The sequence below is a fragment of the Branchiostoma belcheri genome, unplaced genomic scaffold (assembly GCF_001625305.1).
Source record: "Branchiostoma belcheri isolate BF01 breed outbred unplaced genomic scaffold, Haploidv18h27 scaffold58, whole genome shotgun sequence".
Classification (NCBI taxonomy): Eukaryota; Metazoa; Chordata; class Leptocardii; order Amphioxiformes; family Branchiostomatidae; genus Branchiostoma; species Branchiostoma belcheri.
In genome coordinates this window covers 631,244-655,303 of record NW_017804220.1, presented here as the reverse complement: position 1 = coordinate 655,303, position 24,060 = coordinate 631,244, and the positions used below count along the sequence as shown (strand labels likewise).

The 24,060-nt window shown below is 43.3% G+C and overlaps 3 protein-coding genes across 3 annotated transcripts in view; all 3 read left to right on the top strand.

Annotated features, from left to right (window-relative positions):
- Positions 1-458, top strand: part of LOC109481782 — a 4,484-nt gene extending 4,026 nt beyond the window's left edge. Inside the window, exon 8 of the mRNA XM_019784373.1 lies at positions 451-458. Coding sequence (XP_019639932.1) covers positions 451-458 — 8 coding nt within the window. The remainder of the gene's footprint in view (positions 1-450) is intronic.
- A 994-nt stretch (positions 459-1,452) lies between these two features.
- LOC109481877 (coagulation factor XIII A chain-like) lies at positions 1,453-16,989 on the top strand. The gene is made up of 18 exons (XM_019784507.1): positions 1,453-1,557; positions 3,594-3,738; positions 5,683-5,788; positions 6,283-6,397; positions 7,172-7,354; positions 7,826-8,086; positions 9,014-9,153; positions 9,308-9,415; positions 10,078-10,252; positions 10,711-10,843; positions 11,187-11,290; positions 11,716-11,819; positions 12,382-12,465; positions 12,840-13,016; positions 13,268-13,427; positions 14,369-14,529; positions 15,381-15,517; positions 15,718-16,989. The coding sequence occupies exons 1-18, from the start codon at positions 1,542-1,544 to the stop codon at positions 15,869-15,871; spliced, it is 2,463 nt and encodes an 820-aa protein (XP_019640066.1). The 5' UTR covers positions 1,453-1,541; the 3' UTR covers positions 15,872-16,989.
- A 654-nt stretch (positions 16,990-17,643) lies between these two features.
- The window catches only part of LOC109481825 (soluble guanylate cyclase 88E-like), a 72,612-nt gene continuing 66,195 nt past the window's right edge, over positions 17,644-24,060 (top strand). The window contains exon 1 of the mRNA XM_019784434.1: positions 17,644-17,817. The gene's annotated coding sequence lies outside the window, so the exon portion shown is untranslated. The remainder of the gene's footprint in view (positions 17,818-24,060) is intronic.

The window sequence follows — 24,060 nt, the reverse complement described above, 5'->3', positions numbered from 1 at the left end:
AAAAAACGTCACAAGAAAGATGGGGGGTATAGATATATCTGCACGATGTGTCGACAGCAGAAAAGTAAGGCAACTGGCCACACACAAGTGAAGGGCAAGTGGTATTGCCCTTCCCTTGGGATAAGTGTGGAGGACTGGAAGGAACAGATGAAAAATGAATAGTTACATCCAGTCCTCCCATCATCCAGAAGTCCTTAGACTTTGGAGAGTTCTACACTGCCTTACGGTTTATCCGCTTGTACCTTCAAGTTCTTTTAAACTTTTATATAGCTCTTAAAATCTTTAAAGAAACAAATGTATTTTAAGATACAAAAGTATATCTTTATACCGGCTGTTTTTCGAGTTATTGTTTTTATCTCTTCTTGGTGCTGAAAGAAAAATCATTTGTAGGACTAGCTTTTGCATGTTAAGTCAAATTGTAATTATTTAATCATTGTAAACAACATGAAGACAAGTGAAAGTTTGTGACATTCTGAAGGGTGGGAAAGACGTTCTGGCAGGGCTTGAGAGCACACACCCCTCCTCTTGTAAAGTCACTGCTATGTACATGTATGCCATGCGTTTAGAATTGAAACTTGATGTGTATGCCATTGCCACACTGTGGCTTTGCCATAGTACTACATATGGCAATGACGCAGGTGTGATACAGGTGTATCCAGTGGTGAAGTCAGGTGTAATTCTGTCACTTGCACTGCAAAAGTTAGACCCGACCCAACTAGGAAGGGCAATTTTAGTATTTCTCCCTGGTGCTGAAAGACAAATCATTGGTAGAACTACATTTTTTATATATTCACACGGGTTGTTTTTCTTGTTTTTGTTTTAAATCTTTATGGTTAGAGACAGCATCTCTCCTTGGTGCTGAAACATGTGCTTTAACATGTTTAGTCATTTTTCTTTTGATGAATAACGTCATGAATACAGGTGACTGTTGGCTTACAAGATGTGTTTGTCATCTCTACAAATGTGCAAAGAAAGTTACGCTTCAATGCAGTGTTTTCGTCTTTTCTTCTTCTCCCTTATTCCTTTCCTTCTCTTTCCCCCTTTCTCCCCCCTCCTTTCTTTTTCTTCCCCCCTCCCAGCAGTCTCTTATCCCCCTTTCTTGGCCCTGGAGACGAGGAACTGGCCTTCATTTCTTGTTCAACAGGGTTTGTGATGTAAAAATTTGAAAATAAAGGAATCTTGTTTTTTTTTGGGGGGGGGGGGGGGCGGCACCTTGTTTTTTTTTCGCCCCCTCGCATTAGATTTGGAGTCTGCGCAGGATGTCATCCATAAAATTTAGCTGCTGTGGTCTTAGTAGGGTATAGTTAGGCAAAGAAACCGAAACACCCCTACCCGCTCCTGTACGCTGTGTTCTTCCGCCGTCCTTTTTCTTACGTCACCCGACCTATTTTTAACAGTTTCTCTTGTTAAAAAGGAACTTGGCAGCCCCCATGGTTTCACATTCAACTTCCCACCCTCTGAAACGACACTGTCTTTTACAGGGCACCAACATCAGATACTAGGCTGAAGATAGAGCTGTAAGCGGCCGACCTGAAGTGAAAATGGCGGACAAGAAACGTGAGTTTTTCTGATTCAAGTTTATAGCGTTATGTTTGTTTTATAATAGAAAAACTGTGCGACCTGTGGTCGAACCTTGAGATATATATGTCCTCGTCTCGTGAATTGACCTCTTAATTTATTGAAGGATCTCTGAAATAGTTTGAATTGATTGTGATCTTTCGCGAGTTTTAAGTTCTGACTTAGCAACAATAAATATATTCTGTTATAACGTTTATTACAACGTAACGTTGCCACGGTAAGATGATTTTAAATATCATCCGTCAGTTCTTTGTATACTTCCGTATATCATTTCCGCATTTGACTATTCAAGACGAACACATTCTACCATTCTACTGTAGTGCTATGCTTGCCCTGCTGTATACGTAAGGCTATGTTGATGTGATTATATGGATGACATCCGCGCGCGCATGAATTTTCGGCCGTTTCCAAAAAAAAGAAAGTTTTCAACCAAACTGTAAATCGTACGAAACAGTTGCAAAATGAGCAAATATATACCGTAAAGATATTGGAAAACGATACCAATGTCGTATAGTGCCAAAACAAAAATAAAAAAAAACACAAAAATGTAAAGACACATAAAAGAAATGAATTCGAAGACTAGAGTATTTGCGATTGCTCCGTGTAATCTGTTCAACCTTCATAATTAACCATGTAGATTTCATAATGAAAGCAACTTTTTTTGCCAAACTTTTTTTTATTCGCATGCACACTCTCATCAGTTTTGGGTTCCCAGAGAATGTCATCCATACAATTAAATCAACATGGCCTAAACTTCCAAAATGTACACAGCTACGTTACGTATACATAAGTCCATATGGTAAAATCGACTATTATCAAAACGCTGCCCTTCAAAAAACAATGATTCTATGCATATGTGGCGTCAGAAAGTTTAAAGTTACGATATGTCCCTAGGATATTTTTATCACGCCATTTCCTTTGTATGTATGACGTACCGTCTCTTCCAACGATTTTTAGATTTCATAATGAAGCCTACATTTTTCGCACACTTGCGTGAGTTTTCATATGAGTGCCCATAGGATGTCCCCCATATAACTAAATCAGTATGGCCTAATGATCTGTGGGTAATGATGGTTGCACTTGCACTACCCCTCATCTCCAGACAGTACGGAATCTTACATGCAAACACCAGTCTGTATGAAAGTACACTTCAAAGTTAGGGACACGTCCTTGGGCCACAGCTAGCGTCGACTTGAGACGATGCCCCCACCAATGTCAAACTGAAACGCTACATCCTTAATCCAGATGTGTCTAAAATCTCGTATAATCTTAAAAAGAAATCATTGTTGGAAGAGACAGTACATGATGTCATATGGAAATGATGTAATCATAGGGTCTAGGGTCACACATCGAAACTGAACTTTTTAACATAATCGGAAAAGGACTAAGTACTGCTTTATCATTATAATAACACTCAAAGTCTGTATGAATTCAAGATACACTTCAAAGTTATAGGAAAGTCCTTGGGCCACAGCTGGTGTCGACTTGAGACGATGCCCGCACCAATGTCAAACTGAGACATCCTTAATCCAGATGTGTCTAAGATTTTGTATGATCTTAAGTGAAAAGGAATCATTGTTGGAAGAGACGGTACGTCATATACAAAGGAAATGATGTGACAAAATATTCCTAGGGTCACACATCGAAACTGAACTTTCTCACACCATTGAACTCTAGGACTTTTGTAACAGTCACAGTCTGTATGAAAGTACACTTCAAAGTTAGGGACACGTCCTTGGCCCACGGCTGGCGTCCAATTGAGACGATGCCCGCACCAATGTCAAGCTGAAACGCTACATCCTTAATCCAGATGTCATTCTTCTATCGTTCTACCTTCTACCGAAGACTCTCCTACTAGCACGGTCGCATTACGTATATCCGCTTCTTACGTCATATTCGTGATCATCATAAGAAGTGTGAAAGTCATTAATAGAAATCCGCATAGGGTTAAACTGTGCTCTGCTACCTCAAGCTGAATGAATTCTCATCTTGTCGATCTTGTTCCTCCGTCACAGAATATTTCGTGAAGACCTTCACAGCCTCACGCAGGAATGCCGGGACCGACGCGAACGTTTACATCACGCTGATCGGAGAGGCAGGCACCACCGCCGAGGTACAACTCAAGGCCGAGGGAAAGGTGGACCCCTTCGAACGTGGAAAGTGAGTTCACAGAACTGGTGTGATAGAGAAAAACGGCTGTATGTACCAATCTTGAAAGTTCATCTGTGTTGGTAGAAGTCATTATGAAACAACATTGAACTGCGCATGCAGTATCCAACACAAGGAAAATTGTAGATTTTGTACCTCCGGGTATTGAAATGTGTGTTGCAGAATGTTGGGTGCATGTTGGGACTGTTCTTTAAATTAGTGAATTCGCGCGAATACCATTTTTTCGAAAAGTTTCGAAATGTTTGTAATTGGCTAAATGATCTGTGAAATCACTAATCCCCCTAGCCGACTGGAGCCCAAAAATAGAAAGGACAGGGGGCATCCCGTGGCGAATCTGGCTGCCCGACCCTCAGCGACCAGCGATAATGTAAACAAACACCCGCTCCGGGCGCCAGCCGCCAATCGTCCGGTGCGCGTGTTACCCTTCTAACATGTAAGTAAGGCCATGTTGATTTGATTATATGGATGACATCCTCTGGGAACCCCAAAACTGATGCGCGCGTGCGAATAGTAAAATCTGAGCTTTTTATTGTATACTTTTATATGTTGTTTGTTATATACATGTAGTTGATGGTGTTGAATTTTATGTGTTAGATTTTAGCCTTCCTGGTTGTGTTAACACAGGTCAGTATTTTCATCTGCAGCCTATAACATGTACCCACGAACGGGCCGCCACGAACTTATGCCACAAGGAACTCGTAATGAAACTCAGAATGACAACCGGAGCCGTTAAATGGAATCAGACGTTAAAAATAACTGCTGAAGTACCTCCCCGCATGTGCAAGTCATCCTTATTGTCACTTCCTCCATTTTCCGCCGATTCTTCGTATAAATTGGGGAAGTAAAGGTCTGAATCCGCGGTATTTGTAAGTTAGAAGTCGTAATATACGCCGAAAACAACCAACACAAAGGTTGCGCAACAGTACGTTGACCCCTGACCCATTGGCTAACCAGGAAGTGCCGATTACGTGTCCTGTGAACGCGTACTAAAGTATCCCCCCAGCGGGTCCCACCAGGCACGATAATGAGACGTTGATTGACGGCACATGTGGTTCACATCTGAACAGTTTCAAAGAAAGAATTTATCGACAATGCTGACACCCCTCTGTGTGAAAGGTCAGATCAGTGGTCGCGACCTCAATCGTCCTTATACATGCAAAGGTCAAAAGCTGAGGCCCACTTTCACACTGAAAGGGGTGTCCATCGGCGGTCTAAACGCATCATTTTCACGCACTAAAACACACATACTAAAAAACCAAAACAACGTGCACCATCTACAGCCCAACAGCAAAGCGTATACCAAGTCCCAGACATATCCGTCCACCCAAACGCGAGAAACGGGTGCGAACGCAATTTTCGTCTTCCCTCACAAAACCTCCGCGCTCGGGATATACATCCCTACCCGGAGGTAACAAGAAAATGGACTCACCCAAATTTTCGACTGTACAACTCCAGTCTCTCTCAAGGAATGAACAATCCACCGCTTCCGTGACGTCACGCAGATAACACACGTGACTCCTTGAGCAGTGGATCATAGGTTGTAGAAAGTCTGTGGCGCCCCCGTCCCTGTTGAGGCTGTATGTACGGTTTAATAATAGGCGAGGAAAGTAGAACCGATCTGTCAAAACTGCCGAATCTAAGATTCCTGCAGCTGGGGGAAAGACTTTTGTACAATAGCAGCTTCTGTGTGTCAAGTCTTTTTTATGGACTTTTTATGTGTTTCTTTGCTAATCTTCCATATGATATCTCAGACTATATCTCCGTTCATAGATATATAATCTGTTTGGGGTGGGGATAAAATTTTGAAGGATAATTCTTGCAAAGTTTTATAAAATTTAGAAGTACTTTTTTCTTCTTGGAAATTATCATGACCAATTAAAACGACTTCTCGTGATTGAAGTCTCGTGAGATTTTTTTGTCCATTCTCGTCCCCAGGATGGACATATTCCGGATCTGGGTGGACAAGGACCCAGGGACCCTGAAAAAGATCCGGATCCGGCATGACAACAAGGGGGTCTTTCCCGGATGGTATCTTGACAAGGTAATACACGCCGCAGACTCTCGAACTGAACTTACAACTTAGTAAATCAATGTTGGAAAAGACGGGAAGACGCACAGGAAGAAACTAGTTGCAAAGCACCAAGGCAGTATTTTTTCTGAGGCAAAACTAGGTGACCTTTTAAATGCTGACTATAGCAAAAAGGTGTTAGTTACATATGTTAGCAATGTTATTACCTTTGCCAAGAAGGTTATGTTTTTAGTAGTGTTTAGCCGTCTGTCTGTCTGTTTGTTTGTTTGTTTGTGAACAGCATAACTCAAGACACTTTATATGCATTGTCATGAAACTTGGTAGGTGGGTGGGTCTTGATAAGACCTGGAAATGATTAGATTTCGGGCCCCCAGGCGGCTTTTGTTGGTACTGCAGCAGAACTTCCGGTTTTGATATCTCATGATCTGGACATGCTAGTGTCACGAACTTTGGATGGTAGATAGCTGTTAGGTTTAGATTTTTCCCTTTTTTTCTCCACCCGCCAGGTGAGTGTGATAGAGGAGGGTAGCGGGGTGACCAGCGTGTTCCCGTGTTACCAGTGTCTGTCTCGCGTGTGCAGCGGGATCGACCTGGAACTGCCGGTCAGCCAGGACACGGAAGGTTCGTCTTTTAAAGATCATATACACCAGTTTCCCATCCCCAGAATGCAATGCAAAAACAGGGGGCTAAACCTCATTTGCATAGGACAGGAAGGCATCGGAATGATCCTGGTGACGTTAAACAGCTTGTTTTTCTGTGTGTTTTGAGGTGTTGGGGCATTTCATGCTCAGGGTAAATTAAATTACTATGGGTTGAATCTGACAACAAACAGAAAATGAATTTTTTGGAATGAATTGTTTGTAACGTATAGTGGTAGCGCTATACTGATGCTGTAACGTTACAAACCACATGTTCCATGTTGAAAAGAACGCAAAAACTTCATTTTCTATTTGTTGTCAGATTCGACCCGTAGTGATTTAATCAATGTTGAGCAAAAAATGCCCCAACACCTCAAAACACAGTGAAAAGCAAGCTGTTTAACGTCACCAGGATCATTCCGATGCCTTCCTGTCCTATGCAAGTAAGGTTAGACCCCTGTTTTCGCTAAGCATTCTGGGGATGGGAAACTGGTGAATGGCACCGTGAAAAGTCTGTAAAATACTCCATTTCTCAGTCATCATGATTAAAAACAACAGAAAGTGACCATATTGTATGCAAACATGATGACTGAGGAATTGAGCTTGCACGACCTTCCAAAAGTACATTTTTGGAGACGCTCGGCAAGCTTCCCAAACATCTCTATTTGCATCTTTATGTTCTACGAGGTGACGTAGGCTCAGGAGAAAAATACAGTAGTGCAAAAATAAAACGTTTTTTTTCTTTTTGCCCTACCAGCGCGACAACTGAGGATCAACAACGTGGACTTCCAGCGGGAGCAGAACGCACCTCTGCACCACACGGACGAGTACGACTGCCCTCTCTTCGTGGTCCGCAGGGGGGCGCCCTTCCTCGTCAAGCTGGACTTCGACCACGGCTTCGACCGCCTGAAGGACAACATCTTCTTGGAGTTCCGCACAGGTGAATACTCAAGAAAGTTGTTTCAAGACCAGGGTTCTTCTAAGTCCATTTCCCTCACTAGGATAAAATTGTCCGGATCAAGCCGAATAGATTGGCTTTGATCCGGCTCGATCCGGACAACTTTATCCCAGTGGGAAAAATGCCGATATTGTCAATGCCACTGTCGTTTTTTGTATCACAAGTTATAGATGGTACTGAGCGTAGGTGAATAGATATCTGTTTGGAGTTGTAGTGTTTTGGTATATTATGAAATGGAAAATTTACAGTCACATTTTGTTGCGTGGCACTGTTAAAATACGAGTGCACATTGTCCATGATACTGTTTTGTTGTATATTCTTTTTTTTTAATGAATAAAAAAGTTACATATGGCAACGCCCATTTAAGAGATGAAAATGCGCATACGTATACGTATTCGGTATATTTCACCTGCTAAAATGAATAAATAAATGATCAAACAAACCAACTTACAGGCAATCTGGACCGCCCCTACGCCAACAAGGGTACGGAGGTGCGAGTGCGTGTCGGGGGAGGGCCGGCTGAGCACGGCTGGGAGGCGGAGTTGTCCTCGGTGAAGGAGGGCGAACCCTCGGCGGTCGTGTCGGTCACGCCCCCGGCCAACTGCCCCGTGGCGAAATGGCGGATGTCTGTGGAGACCATCTCGGAGGGTCTGTCGTTCGAGACCGAGAGTGATGACTACGAGCTAGTCATTCTCTTCAACCCGTGGTGTGAAGGTTTGTTACTTTGTTTGATAATGATACGAAATCGACAGTGTATACTCATCCTCTTGGCGTCCTTGTTTACTATACAACATCTACGTAGCTTCAGTAGCTTCCGTAACACCTAGCTTCAGTAGTGCACAGTGAACCAGTAACACCTAGCTTCAGTAGTGCACAGTGAACCAGTAACACCTAGCTTCAGTAGTGCACAGTGAACCAGTAACACCTAGCTTCAGTAGTACACAGTGAACCAGTAACACCTAGCTTCAGTAGTGCACAGTGAACCAGTAACACCTAGCTTCAGTAGTGCACAGTGAACCAGTAAGCTTCAGTATTACACAGTGAAGCAGTAACACCTAGCTTCAGTAGTGCACAGTGAACCAGTAACACCTAGCCTCAGTAGTGTACAGTGAACCAGTAGCACCTAGCTTCAGTAGTGTACAGTGTACCAGTAACACCTAGCTTCAGTAGTACACAGTGAACCAGTAACACCTAGCCTCAGTACTGCACATTGAACTAGTAACACCTAGCTTCAGTAGTGTACAGTGAACCAGTAACACCTAGCTTCAGTAGTACACAGTGAACCAGTAACACCTAGCTTCAGTAGTGCACAGTGAACCAGTAAGCTTCAGTATTACACAGTGAAGCAGTAACACCTAGCTTCAGTAGTGCACAGTGAAGCAGTAACACCTAGCTTCAGTAGTACACATTGAACTAGTAACACCTAGCTTCAGTAGTACACAGTGAAGTAACAGTTAGCTTCAGTAGTACACAGTGAACCAGTAACACCTAGCTTCAGTAGTACACAGTGAAGTAACATCTAGCTTCAGTAGTGCACAGTGAACCAGTAACAGGTAGCTTTAGCAGTGCACAGTAGTGCTCTATGCCTAGAAGTGGTCAACACCGTTAAAACAGCAACTTACGTGTGATTTCTGTTGCCAGATGACGAAGTGTACCTGGAGGGGGATGACAAGCGGCAGGAGTACGTCCTGACGGAGCATGGGAAGGTGTACCAGTCATGGAAGGTGGACAGGAACACCTGGCAGAAGGTCTTCAAAGGAAAACCCTGGAACTATGGACAGGTGAGACAAATTGTCCCAACTTTGAAAAAGCGTAGTAGTAGTAGTAGTAGTAGTATTATGTGCGTATGTGTACATGTGTGTGTGTGTGTGTGTGGTGTGTGTGCAGACGTGTGTGTATTTTCTCTGTGACATGACCGCTCCACTTTCCCCACAGTTTGAGCCGCTGATCCTGGAGGCGTGTCTGGACCTGCTGGACCGCTCCAAGATGAAAGTCATGTCCCGTGGGAGCCCCGTCACTGTCAGCAGAATTGTGTCTCAAATGGTAAGAAGCAAACAAACAAATAAACAAACAAACAAACAAACAAACAACCAATCAACCGAACGCACAAACTGGTGCAGAAGCATGTACAGTGTGGAATGTAATGTGTCTATGGCAATGTTAGTAGATATAGAAGCTTCTATGGCAATGTTGTAGAAGTGTCAATGGCAATGTTGTAGAAGCGTCTATGGCAATGTTATAGAAGCGTCTATGGCAATGTTGTAGAAGCGTCTATGGCAATGTTGTAGACGTGTCTATGGCAATATTATAGAAGCGTCTATGGCAATGTTATAGAAGCGTCTATGGCAATGTTGTAGAAGCGTCTATGGCAATGTTATAGAAGCGTCTATGGCAATGTTGTAGAAGCGTCTATGGCAATATTATAGAAGCGTCAATGGCAATGCTGTAGAAGCGTCTATGGCAATATTATAGAAGCGTCTATGGCAATGTTATAGAAGCGTCTATGGCAATATTTTAGAAGTGTCAATCAGTCAATGGCAATGTTGTAGAAGCGTCTATGGCAATATTCTAGCGTCTATGACAATATTGTAGAAGTGTCTATGGCAATGCTGTAGAAGTGTCAATGGTAATGTCTGTAGAACCGTCTACGCCTATTGCAATGTTATAAAGGGTCTATTGTTTTTGCCTTCCTTTGTCTGCCACAGGTGAACAGTGCGGACGAGGGCGGCGTGCTTGTGGGGAACTGGAGCGGGGATTACTCTGACGGGGTGGCGCCGTGGGTGTGGAACGGCAGCGTGAGGATCCTGCAGCAGTACCATAAGACCAAAGAACCGGTCAGCTACGGGCAGTGCTGGGTCTTCTCCGCGGTTACCACAACAGGTTTGTGTTGCATTGTCAAATCTTCACTACTCAAAATCTTATAAGGCGTGCACGATAAGTTTTTTTTTATTTTAGTGATCATTTACGCTTTAATCTGGAAGTCTTGTAGTGCTTCTGTTGTTGCACTGGTGTTGTTCTGGTATTGTTTTATGCGTTTGCCTGTATTTTTGGCTGATTGTGCGTTTGCTTGTATTCGTTGGTATTTGAATGCAGCAGAATGCTGTAACAGATAGAGGTAGGAGATAGGAGGTAGGAGGGTTCGGTTACCACAGATTGACCTTAAGGTCAAGTTAGAAGGGAAGTGATGGCTTCACCCATGCAAGTGACACCCGCAGGGATTGTTATATACTGGGCATATCTTATTACAGTGCTTTATGTTATACTTCAAAATTATATTTATTTGTAGATTTATTTCTGCCATTTGTTGATGAGAAGATTTCTTTGTTGTTATTTTCCAGTTCTCCGCTGTCTCGGCATTCCGGCTCGGAGCGTGACCAATTTCTCCAGTGCGCATGACACTGACTGCAGCCTGACCATCGACAAGGTCGTGGACGAATATGGAAACCTGTTAGAGGACAGCGACTCCGTCTGGTCAGTAGCTGTTTGCTTGTTTGTTTGTTTATTTTATTTGCATACATACACATACATACATACCTGAACATGTTTTGTCTTCCTTCTTTAATGCTAACTTAATTGTAATTACGACACTCAAAATTTGTGAACCTAGGCCTAGGAAACTTCGAGTTATTCCCTTCTAAAGCTAAGAAAAACGCCCCTTCAAAATTAAGAAAAAACGCCCTCTACAGTTCCAAACAAGCTGCTAGGATGCCCCTTGGTCTCAACAACTATCGACAACGTAAAAATGATTAACCCAACACTTCTATAGAATGGTACGGCAGTCTAAGATCACTGTTGGCTCCTTCCTAACGTACAGGAACTTCCACGTGTGGAACGAGGCTTGGATGGCCCGTGCGGACCTGCCGAAGGGGTACGGAGGATGGCAGGCCCTGGACGCCACTCCGCAGGAGCAGAGCAAGGGTTGGTGTCCTGCCTAGCCTAGCCTCCTGCGAGTCCTGGCTGCGGCGTTTTTTTTTGAGGGGGGGGGAGGTTGCTAATCGACACGAGTTTCATTTACCACGGAGCAAGTTTTAGTAGTCTCCACCAGACACGCGGAGGCAATCTGGTGGAGACTAGGGTTTTGCCGCGGAGGGAGTACGGTACAGACTTCGTGATATAGACTATTAAATTCCCGCGAAATATCTCGCAAGATTTTGCGGGACAGGTCGCACGATCCCTCGCGAGAACTTGCAGGATGTTGCGAGATATATATAGCGTAGTCGTGATTTGCAGGTCGTGCCTCGTATGGCCTATTAAATGAACCTGCACGAAAGTATAACTTTTGATGGCTTTTGACATCTTTCCCTCCTTCTCAAATCTCTTCATGTTTTGTGTATCAATTCAAGGCATTTACTGCTGCGGTCCAGCCTCGGTGACTGCCATCAAACACGGCGAGGTCCAGTACAACTTTGACGCCCGATTCATCTTCGCCGAAGTCAACGCGGACAAGGTTCTCTTTTTAGATTATGCTAATCAAGACTTAAAATTCCCTATGAGCATTCCCGGCCCTATCACCATGAATGCTGCAACAGTTTCCTGATTTAGGCTAAAGTCTCTAACTTAGACAAGCAAGACGTTTTATGAGTAAATCCAGTTGCTGTTAAGAGTGAGAAAGAAACTACAAAATCTATTCATCGCAATATAGTAAAGGATGACGGATATGGATATGGAGGAAGATATGGATGAAAGATAGACATCCAGATATTGATAAGATACGCCAAAAACAGTCACTAATGCTACTGGATATGATTTTGTAAATGTCAAACGTTTGGGGTAGCATCCACTACCTTTTGTCACTGACACTGGAGAAGTCCCAGCAGATTTTTAAAGCACGAACTATTAATTGACATGCAAATAATTACAGTATAATTACAGTAATAATTATATAGTCTGAAATATAAAGTGAAATAGTAAATTCTCTCTGAAGGGTCAGACGTTTCAGTTAGTACCCACTGTCCTTCATCAGTACCATGTTGTTTCCGTTCATGTGATTGACGTTAATTGATTGACAGGTCCACTGGTGCCAGCAGAGGGACGGGTCGTGTTACGTGGCCGGCATGGAGAGGGGATCAGTCGGGAGGTTCATCAGCACAAAGGTAAATTGTGATGTTGCCGTCTAGTTTTCAAAATTAGGATTATCAGAACACCAACCGACCATTCTATTCGGGAATAGGTCACCAGTGCTCGGTGGTTTTAACTTTGACTCAACTTTGACTCAAATTTAAAATTGACTCAAATTTAGCTTTGACTTTAAAATTGACTGAAATTTAACTCAAAATCATTACTATTCGTTTATAGAAAGTAGGTGTAGACTAGAGCTAGTCCAAGTGCTACGGAACCTCAGCCGAACCTGCAGCTGGTCGGCTTGTGTTCGGGAGAGAACTCGGGGGAAGGTCGTGAAACGGGCCTATCTATCCATTTCGAAACTCCATAATAATGGCAAAGATGCTATTCAACATTTCATCACTAGGCTATCGGGGTGAACGACCGAGAGGACATCACGGAGAACTACAAGTTCCCAGAGGGATCTGGAGAGGAGCGCGCGGCGGTGAGGAGGGCGGCGCAGTACGGCTCCAAACGCCGCAACCCGTACGAGCAGGGCGCCACGGACGTCGAGTTCTCCCTCGAGGATGACGGCTCCGTCCCGGTAAGGCCACCTTATGCTTATACGGCCATCACATTACCCGAAAATCAATCGACCGACGAGTCTGCGACATTTACGGCAGTAGCACGCCCGATGTTTCGTCGAGCATCGCGCGAATTTTTGGAGTCAATTTTTCTCACAGTTGCCACAACAAGACCTGAAGCGTATCTAAGAAAATGATGCTTTCTAGACCATCTTGATAGTAAAAGAAACATCAGATATCTCAAGAGAAATCCATCTTACCCACCTGACAGGTTAACGAGGATGCCGACTGTTCGATCACGATGAAGAACACTTCTAACGAAACCCGCAGTGTGACGCTGCTGTACATTGCCAACATTGTGAAGTACACCGGGGTCCAGCACCAGAAACTGCGCAAGGAGAAGATCGAGATAGAGCTGAAGCCAGGGGCGAGTAAGTACTAAAAGTTTAACGTTATTTAGCTTCGTGAAGAAGGCTATGTTTTTTCCAGGTACTAGACTTTCAGGACTATGAATCTTAACCCCAGTTTAAGTTACAGGTATACACCAATACCTAAGTTTGTCCTTTTTATTTGCCTGTATTATGTGAGGATTTACGCATTCTAATATCAAATTATATTAACAAGATTTCCCGATTTTTAAGTTCTCAAGTTTTGAAAGTGTCATCTTTGAGCTGTAGTAAAACAAGAGAGTCCACCAGCTTTACTGAATAAGATGTAGTTTGTTCAGTGCGTTCTGGTCATGTGCTATGTACACCAGATGTTCAGGTCCGGACCTGTACCTATAGGATTATACAGGTGCTGGTACTAGGTATGGGTAGTAGTGCTAGATGTACAATCCATATCTTTTAATTAGATACCCTTGACCGAGTGTTGACGCCACACTTCAAAGAAGTCATGTGACAAGTCTCACTGGATCAGTCTACTGAGGAAGACCAGAGTGACTGGTCAAAAGTTCTAGGTGAGAGAATGTCTTTGTGTTGGATCAAAAGTTAAACTTTATTCCAACACACAGTTTACAGAGATCAAATTTTCAGTGACCACTGTTGCTCTCATCAGGATAATTAATGACCAATCAGTTCACAACGTGATCCCTGGCAATTTTGAACAATTACTTACGTCACGTATCAGTAAAGTCTCGTGTGAATAAGGTCACATGTTTGTAAACCGTAACTCTCGCGAGATCACGTCGTGAAGTGATTGGTCATTAATTATCCTGATGAAGGCGACAATGGTCGCTGAGAATTTGATCTCTGTAAACTGTGTGTTGGAATAAAGTTTAACTTTTTACTATGATTACTACCAACACAGATGGACTTTCATGATAACAGATGAACTTTGATAATAATCCTAATCTCTGACCATTCCGTCACAGCTGAGAAGTACAACGTGGCCGTGAACCCCATGTCCAACATGGATCACATGGAGGACAAGTGCGCGCTCAAGTTCGTCTTCATGGCGCATGTGCAGGAGACTGGGCAGACCTTCGCCGCCGAGAGGGTGGTCGATATCGACTTCCCGGATCTGGACATCGAGGTGACGTCACTGTTTGTGTGTTTGTTTGTTCTAACTTTGTTTATTCATGAGAAGCTGAAATCGGAATGCAGGCCGCTTTTTATATTATGGACCAATCAGAAGTCTTCATATTGATTATGACACCATAACATTATACCAGTGGTGATTAAATCCCATAAACACCATGGTGTTTAAATGCCATAATCACCGGAACCAATCAGCGTTGACCGTTCTGTTCGATTGACGTCAGATGGAACATGACCAGGCCTTATGGCACCATATACACCTCGGGGTGGGTCATTAACCCTTAGTCCTCATATATATAGCCGGGCGACGTCGACCAATCAGAAGGCTCCATTTCCCCTAGGTTATCAGGCCGTAACCTCAAAAGTGGTTGTTTACTAGAATAACCGACCACTTTTTGGATCGTACCATTATACAGGGGACAGGGCACTAACAGTAGTGTGAAGACATGTAGTATTTATCAATCAAACAACGTACTGTAGTTCATTTGGAATAATCTATTTGAAAATACAACACAATTAATAATATTAGTATGATTATGTATAAATACAATTTAAACAGAAAAAGACTAAACATAATTTTAACACCCCTGTAACCGAAATCTGTGTGTTAGTTAGACAGATCTATGATTGATGATAACGTTAATGCCCCGCCTTATCATCGGTGTATATGATGTGATAATCCCTGGTCAGGTGCGATAACCAAATCATAAACGCTACGCTCACTTGGTGGTTTATTTGATGGTTATCGTACCTGACCAGGTATTATCTCACCATATGCCCCTCGGGGTGCGGCATTAACCCTTTATTATATTAACTGGTACCTTTTAATCCTTCGATGTTTTGTAGGTTCTGGGGAAGACTGACATAGGACAGCAGGTGAGGGTGGCCATCACGCTCACCAACCCGCTGGACCGGGTCCTCACCAACTGCGAGTTCAACATCGAGGGGCCGGGGCTGCAGAGGCCTAAGACGGTGTTCTTCCGGTAAGCTTGACCTGCTCTTTAGTTAACATTTACGCATGCAGTTTTAATCTATGCTTAAAACTTTAATTTGTGTTAACACTTTTTTTTGGTTCAAAAGCATTCTGAGAGTACAACAAGACGATTGCAACAACAATTAGCCCATCACACATTTGAAAACTGGCCAAAGTCTGAAGTCCCGGTTTTTGTTTCATTTACCGTAGGAACATTCGTCCGAGGGAAACTGTAACCCTGGAGGAAAAGTTCACCCCCAGACGTGCCGGTCTGAAGGAGATCGTGGCGAACTTCAGCAGCAGCGAGCTGTGTGACATCACCGGCGAGGCCGAGGTCCGGGTCGGCGTGGTGCTGAGGCGCTAGAGCTGCAGTTTTCTGTATGATCACCAGGAGGCTCTGCAATCATATACTAGGTTGCCAAAGAAAGTCTGTGCTAAGAAAAGATGATAAGCTGGTGGGATTTCAGGTTAGTTATGACAATGATGATGATAACATATTTTTCTGAAGCAATAATAATGGCGTTGTTGCATTGAACCATCAGTCAGTATATACGAATAACGGCGTGCCGGTGCTCCAACTCTAGAGCTGCAGTTTGCCCTACGATCGCCAGGGGGCTCTGCACGCATATACTAGTAGGTTGCAAAAGAAGGTCCGTGTTAATTAAGATAAGATTGAGATTTCAGGCTAGTAGTTATAATGATGACGACTATAGTATATTTTGCTGAAGCAAAAGTGGTGGTATTGCATTAAACCATCGGTATATACGAAGGGAAAACCATTTGGAAAACTAAGACCAGTATGAGTGAACTAATGTCTCATCAAGCACAATTAGAAATGTAAAATAGATTTGCGGCTAGCCCCAGAAGTAGAACGCTCGTGGAATGCATGAAAAATGCAGAGAAAAGCCGATCTATTAGACCAATTAGAACACCTAGCGTGGAAGATATTCCGACACAAGTGGCCAATCACCGGCCTTGACGTCACACCGGGTCAAAGTTCACGTTCCGCTGAATAGCTAATAGTCTGTGACAGGATGGGGGGGGGGGCTCTGGAATGAGACTCAATTATTTTAACTTAGTACATGAAATTATTCACCATCAAGGAACGTCAATATGCGTAGAATAGGAGATAACTATAACAAGCTCGGTAATAGTGACACGGTTGGTATAAGGTGACAATTAAGGGAACATTCGTTATATACATTCCTGTAAGGTGGTCTGATGATGGCAACAGGTGATAGTTACGCACGCATAGCCGATAACAATAGGCACACTGATTAAGTTGTACATGGTGGTTGATGGTGCAGTTTTGCAACGGCTGTGGCAGTTCAAATAGGTGTTGATATAATGTATTCGCTTAGAATACACGAGGGTTACATGGGGAATATTTCTGAGCGTCTTGGTTGATTTAGTGTTTGGTTATGTTGGATTTTGACAATCTCTACTGCTGCTTGGAACTCAAAATAAAGGAGATAGGAACTGTAGACTGACTCTGGAAATTCCTTTTCTCTAGTTAGCATTTTTTTCCCTAAGTGATTCCATTTTCGTGAAATATAAATACACATGATTTTCCGAAATTCTCCACTGTTAGTAATTTCATCTGTAGTAATAGTATAGCAAGCTAATGCAAATGTAGGATTTTTTGTATGTAGGTTGCAACTATGTGTGTAGAACCAATATTGTAATGCATTTCCTTCTTCGGCTAGCAGGTACCGGTGACATAAAGGCGGAATTTGCCTTTCAGTGGCCTTTACGAAGTCGTAAAGTCTACTGAAATATTTTCTCACCTTTAATACTTCTTTATATATCGCGAAAAGTTTGCTTAAATATCTGTTTTCGTGCTGTGTGGAATTGCCGTTGGTGGCTATAAATGCATAAAAGTAGGCTTTAATTCCTGAAGTCAGTGACTTCTGTGTTGTCATTGTGCTCTTGCGAGTTAATCAACTCTCACTCAACACATGAAAACAAACCGTCTGTTGGCACCACATTCGCGCCCTGAGGCGAAACACACACCGGGGGAGATGTCCCGGCACGTTTCTGGGATGTTGGCGGGTACTGAAGCAGTCAGTCACGGGTAAGGACGCGGAACGACACACCGCCTCACAACACTGGGAGACCGCCGCCATAGTGACCACAGCCGCTGCACCGACGCTGTTTTTTTTTATGATCTGGAAATTCAAGTAGTCAGGTTGTAAATTGGTGTAGATTTGTACGTGTGCGGTTCGAAGTGCGATGTTGAACAGACGACAAGTTCGGTTTCCATGACGACCGCTGACTAACTGTCGTCTGCAGGGATCTGACACGGACAAGGTGAGCGGGACTGTCTTGTTATCTTGTCAACACTAAATTTCGACCCTCCACAAACAACTTGGGGAACAAACCTCAAGCACAGGAGCAGGATACAAAATGGCATATAAATTCTAGTCTGTATGTCCAATACGCAAAAAAAAAACAGCTTGTAAACCTGCAATTCTCCTGCAGTATCTTGTGTCACTGGTGGCAAAAAGGTAGTGGATGCTACCTGAAACGTCTGGCCGTTTCCAAAATCATATCCAGTTGCTTGAGTAACTGTTTTTTGGGCGTATCTTATAACCTGGATGTCTAACCTTCACCGACATGTTTGTCCAATATCTTGGGTGCCCATATTCTTCTTTCTCTGCTTATTAGTACGCAGCATTTGGGAAAGAGTATGGTAGTTAAACACACACCACTACCAGCAGAATAGCCCCCTGCTGTAGTGATTAAACAACTGTGTGGCCTAAGGGCTACAGAAAAAGAGATGGGCGCCGCTCTATATGTACAATATACATATATAGGTGCGGGAAGGAACCATGTCTTTTGATTCTACTATCTACAAAGCGTAGTTTGCAACAGCCTAAAGGGATCTGAATTCGTTTAACTGCGGCAATGAACCTTAGCGAAGGTAGGCAGTTGTAGGTCTGCATGGGGGGGGGGTGATTACGAATTACGGAAAATTTTCGCCGCCGATTACGAATTACGTTAAATTCTCAGAGCTGATTACGACTTTACGCTTTGGTGCTTTCCGGCTAATGTACTATTACGAATTGCGTTGATTTTTCGGGAGGGTGCCTGCGGATTACGAAGACTAAAAGGGTCTGATTACGCCTTACGAAAAGGGCATGCAGGCCCCCTTGTAGGAATTTGACTAGGAATGTGACTTGTTCACCCACACGTACAGGGTGACGATGATCACCCAAGACAGTTGTAGTGGATGGTATGACCCATACTGAGTGATGGGAATAGTTTTAGACAGTTGTAGTGGATGGTATGAAACATATAGCCCGGTATCCTGTCTGATCGTGGTCGGGACCGCAAGAGCTCTGTCCCGCCCGCCTCACATAGGTTTCCCGGTGTGTATTTCACGAGAGATTGATTAGCAAACCAAATCCCCAAGCATACTGTCTCTTGTTAGCGTAACACTCCTACCGGGACGGCCTGTTGCACTGGGCGGGGGAAGCTTTTAGAGCCCCCGAAGACACAGCCTGCTTGAACGCCCCAACACCCCCAATCACGTAAGACTGGAAACCAGGCTATGGCCCGTACCGAGTGAAGGTAACAGTTTAAGACAGTTGTGAGTTGATGTTTGACTCTCTCTTGCGGGCGCCCTTCGTGACCGACATGCCCTCTCTCAACAATTCAGGCAGAAATAACTCAGTCAGACCCGGGTTTTGCGCTCCCTGTCTATTCATGACTTTCTGGGGGGAAATAGTCATACCTTAAAGTATACGTACCAGAGTTTTCAACCAAGGACTGTGTTCAAAAACCCACTTCTCCATAGAACTATCGCAGAGTGGAACTCGCTGTCACCAAGTACAGTAGGGGCATTATTAAAAACGGGCATTATCACTAGACCGCTAACATAAACAATGCTGAGAATTAGATGTTGAGGTAGGTAAGGTATATCATTATCAACTTCGATCGGTGTGATATAGTTAGCTGCCGCTGCGCCGCGTGCATGCATGCGAGGCTGGTGTGTTACGCTGAAGGGCGGTTATACCGGCCATACAGATACAGGTACAGAAGCTGGTGTGTTGCGCCGAAGGGCGGTTATACCGGTACAGATACAGACACGACATAACCTTACAAATCCCTCCACAGAGGGAGTTTTGCGGTGGAAGTTTGTACGGGTGATATAGCTCTCTCTCCGTGCGGATACAGCTCTCGCTCCGAACAACGTACACAGTACTTTCCCGAAAAGAAACAGCCGCTCCAGCCGCTCGTACTAGAAGCACTAGAAACCTGGACGGGTCAGAATATATAGCTCGCCAAATGACATTTTCTGTACATTTGTCCCAGCACATATGTGACAACAAATCGCGTACAACTTAAGGAGAAAACAAGGTTCTGCATTAGCTAAAACAGAAGGGCAAGGCTACGTAAGGCCATGTTGATTTGATCGTATGGATGTCATCCACGCGCGCATGAATTTTCGTCAGTTTCTTAAGATGAGGTTTTCAATTATACTGTTAATTGTAAAAATGAGCTGCAAAATTAGAAAATGCATGCCAATAATTGCAAAAAAAGCATTCAATAACGATACTAATGTTGTAGAATGCCAACATCAATTCGGATTCCAAAGGAAAAGAAGAAAATGTGAAGAAATGAAAATAAAGAGTCTATTATTCGCTATACCATAGTGTGTGTGTTTAGTCATTTGTGCATGCGACCTCCCTGATCACGTACGTAGATTTCATAATGACATTGACAAGAAAAATGTGCTGATATAAGACTATGTGCTAACCTTAAGTTCAACGTGTACGATATACTTAGATTGGCCAGAAAACGTAGCCTTCATATTGCACATCTACTGTTTATCCTGTATGTATACAAACGTTATTAGATTGTGATCTCTACTTAAATCTAATAACGTTTGTATACATGCAGGATAAACAGTAGATATGCAATATGACGGCAACGTTTTCTGGCCAATTTTTTTATTCGCACGCTCGCATCAGTTTTGGGGTTCCCAGAAGATGTCATCCATATAATCAAATCAACAAGGCCTTACGCAAACGGAGCAGACTTAGACATGAAGCCTGTGGTGATTGAAAACGCTATCCACTGCCTGACGAACCGCTTTCCGTTTTCCCGCCAATCTTTTAATTCGCACGCTCGCATCAGTTTTGGGGTCCCAGAGGATGTCATCCATTTAATCAAATCAACATGGCCTTACGCAAAAGGGGCAGACTTAGACATGAAGCCTGTGGTGATTGAAAACGCTGTCCACTGTCTGACGAACCATTTTTCCTTTCAAGTCGGCCGGATGAAACGCTTGTATCGTCAGTGTGTTCCACAGCTGGTGTTGAGAGATGGCCTTCATTGTCAGGCCGTGCGTCTGCTCGTGGCAGCTTGTCCAAAGCCCTTTGGACGGAGCACAATGAGAAGTGGACAGGAAAGGCCTGTCTCTGGCACTAGAGAGATAATCACCCAAAGTTGCCTATGCATGTTTTGTATCAGAGACACCGCACTGGATGCCAGACCTTTAGCTATCCTCCTGTGCAGGCTAAGGGGCGGGTGGGAATTTTGACACAGCGTTTTGAAGAGTTTTTAACGCGTTATTTCAATAGCCGGCCATCCTACAACCAGCCTCGAGAGAAGGTTCCATTCCGCCGGATCAAAATTCCCACCCGCCCCGGAGCCTGCACAGGAGGCTAACCTTTAGCCTTTACCAGGCTTCAGGAGGCGAATTTTGCGCCTCCTGTTTTGTAACAGACACCGCACAGAACGTAATGCCTGGATGCCAGGCCCCTAGTCTCTACCAGGCTTCGAGAGGCGGCCGGAAAGAGTAGAATTTGGCCAAATAGAGATATAACATGCCAGGGCAGTTGGTATGGTAGAGAGTACATTTGTGGACCAACTCCACAGGCATATCATCTCTCTTTTTGGCCAAATTCGGACTCTTTCCAGCCGCCTCCCGAAACCTGGTAGAGGATAGCCAGACCCCGACTGGACCAAGCAAAGGTTTTGGGGGTATTTTTGACGTGTTTTTAGGCTTACTTATCGGGGTTTCTTTCTCATTCCAACTCGATTGGATTGGCATGAAAAAAACCTCGGGGCTTGGATACTATGGATACGGCCTGGCCAATTTTATAGTACTGTCTTTGCAGCCACCGAAATATGTGCTTGGGAAGTACTCCGCTACCAAATCAGTACAAGGACCACTCGGTATCACTAGATACTAAAATATTCTGCTTTCTACTTAACCCTTAGGTCCCGAAGAAGGTTTATTTAAGATAAATATTTTTTTGATTGAGGAAGGTTAAAGAATCAGGGTCATGACCCTATTGTAAATATAGCCTCTTATTGGTTAATTAAGATTCCAATATAGCACATTCACCCTTTTCCCCCATCCAGGACTTAACAAGACAATAGCCAGTGGGCTGTAGTCAGGGACAAAGTCCAGGGGTGCCAGAGTATACAGTTTTACAGTATACAATGTTACGGAATACAGTGCAATTTTACGGAATACAGTGCAATCGTATCAGTATACAGTGCAATTTTACTAGTAAAATTGACTATACTAGTAAAATTGCACTGAATGCCAATACAATTGCACTGTATTCTGTAAAATTGCACTGTTTACTAATACGATTGTACTGTATTCCGTAGAATTGCAATGTATACTAGTAAAATTGCACTGTATTCCGTAAAATTGCACTGTATTTCGTAAAATCACACTGTATACTCTGGCACCCCTGAAGTCTAGTACCGAGGGACGAACCAAAACATTCAAGTCATGGGCAGAGAATGTACGGTAACCCAGCCGAAAGGTCCCTGCTAAATTCGCAGAGAGATTTGTCCTTGGGAGTTAAAGGCATCCAATGTAGTTTTTAGGGATTGGAAACCCGATTTTTCAAAGCCAACATTCCAGTCATTTATTTACATATTAGTGAGTTGAAACCACACTGTCCCAGTGTATATTGACTGATGATGATGATGATGTATATTGACCCTGATGGAGCAAAAATTCCCAAAAGTTCTGACAGAAAATGGTTACTGGAAGGACTCTAGACTGATTTTTAAGGTACCACCCAGAAAATAAAGAACTCATCTTAGGGCTTGTTTCTGCAGTTTCATATGCCTACAGTATGAAATACTGACTCAAATGTGCTAATGTGAATAAGTATGTGTGAATACCCTGTTACTTGTGTTAGGAAATACTGCCTTAGTCAGAATATTTCCGGTTTTGCTGCCCTGAAATCGCATTGGATGCCTTTAAAACAAATGTTGGGTCAGAAATTTCAAGTAAGTCGTGTGACAAATAGATGAGTCTTGACTGACAAGAATTTAGACGTTTTGAGACGGTCGCGGTGTAGTGTTCAGGGTCAAAGGTTAGTCATGTCTTATATGGATCGATGTGTGTTTTGAGTCGACACAAACGTTCTGGAGTGAGTTTTAAATGTTTGGTTCTTGGCAGCTAGCTGCAAGTCAGAAGGGTGAGTGTTCCTTTGTATCATTTTATTTACATAGGCTTGACATACTTACTGTTGCGTCCAGAACCGTAACTTATCCCGATTCATACACGGGTACGATTCTGGATAGCCTACGCGTATCCAGAACCCTGCCCGCGACAAACCTTTGTTGTTATATACGAAGAGACTATCCAGAATCGTGCCTGATCCTAACCCTAACCCTAACAGTAACACATTTAGGCATGGATCTAGCTAGATAGACACGGTTGCAGATACTATACTTACTGTGAATGACAGCTACGATTGTCCTGTCCATGTTCTAATGATGGACGATAATGGTGAACTAAACCTTGACCGGTGAGTTGAGATTTCATCAAATGTAGCGGTGTACGTATACGTATTTTGTGACCAAAAAATGTGACCGACAAATGTTGTAGAAAATGAAAGTATACTGAGGAAGCAAACCAGTAGAATGTTCAAGAGCTGTGAAGAGTAGTACCGTTTCTTTTTTTTCGTGCGGGGTAACGTTTTTTTAATATTCCAACATTTCTTGACCAAACATGGCTACGGCACACTCAAGTTATATCAACTTATTTTATGCCGCCACCAACACCGAGTACAAATACAGGACAGGACAATACTCATTTTCACTCGAGTTAAGTGAGGAAAGTCGCCTTTCCCAAGGGCACAAGATCGGTGGCATGTCAGGACTCGAACCCTGGACTCAATGGTTCCGAATCGAGCACTCTGCCGCTACGCAAAACGACCCCACGTGCGGGGTAACGTTGAAATCTGGGTTGGGACAATAAGCCTGTCCTTGACCTTATTTTGGTCCTCTGAGCGAATGAATGTTAACAGACTTGAGCTCTCAAGTAAAAGGAATCTTATATTACATTTTAGCACCAAAAACTAATTGAAAGAAACTGTCATGTCATTCTCATTTATTTAATATTTCAAAATAATCGTGATATCATATTATTATTTCATATTTCTGAAATTTATGACTGGCAATAAAACAGCCCACACGAGGCACCACCATAAAATACCAGTTTATAAACAAACCATGACAGCTGTGTTTCCCTCTTTTAAAACACACTATTATGGTGTCATATTTTAATTT

What these genes read in the sequence shown, in the direction of transcription:
- LOC109481877 (XM_019784507.1), top strand. An exon ending in CTTCTTGGAGTTCCGCACAG is followed by an intron (nt 7,355 to 7,825) that starts GTGAATACTCAA and finishes ACCAACTTACAG; the next exon opens with GCAATCTGGACCGCCCCTAC. An exon ending in CTTCAACCCGTGGTGTGAAG is followed by an intron (nt 8,087 to 9,013) that starts GTTTGTTACTTT and finishes TTCTGTTGCCAG; the next exon opens with ATGACGAAGTGTACCTGGAG.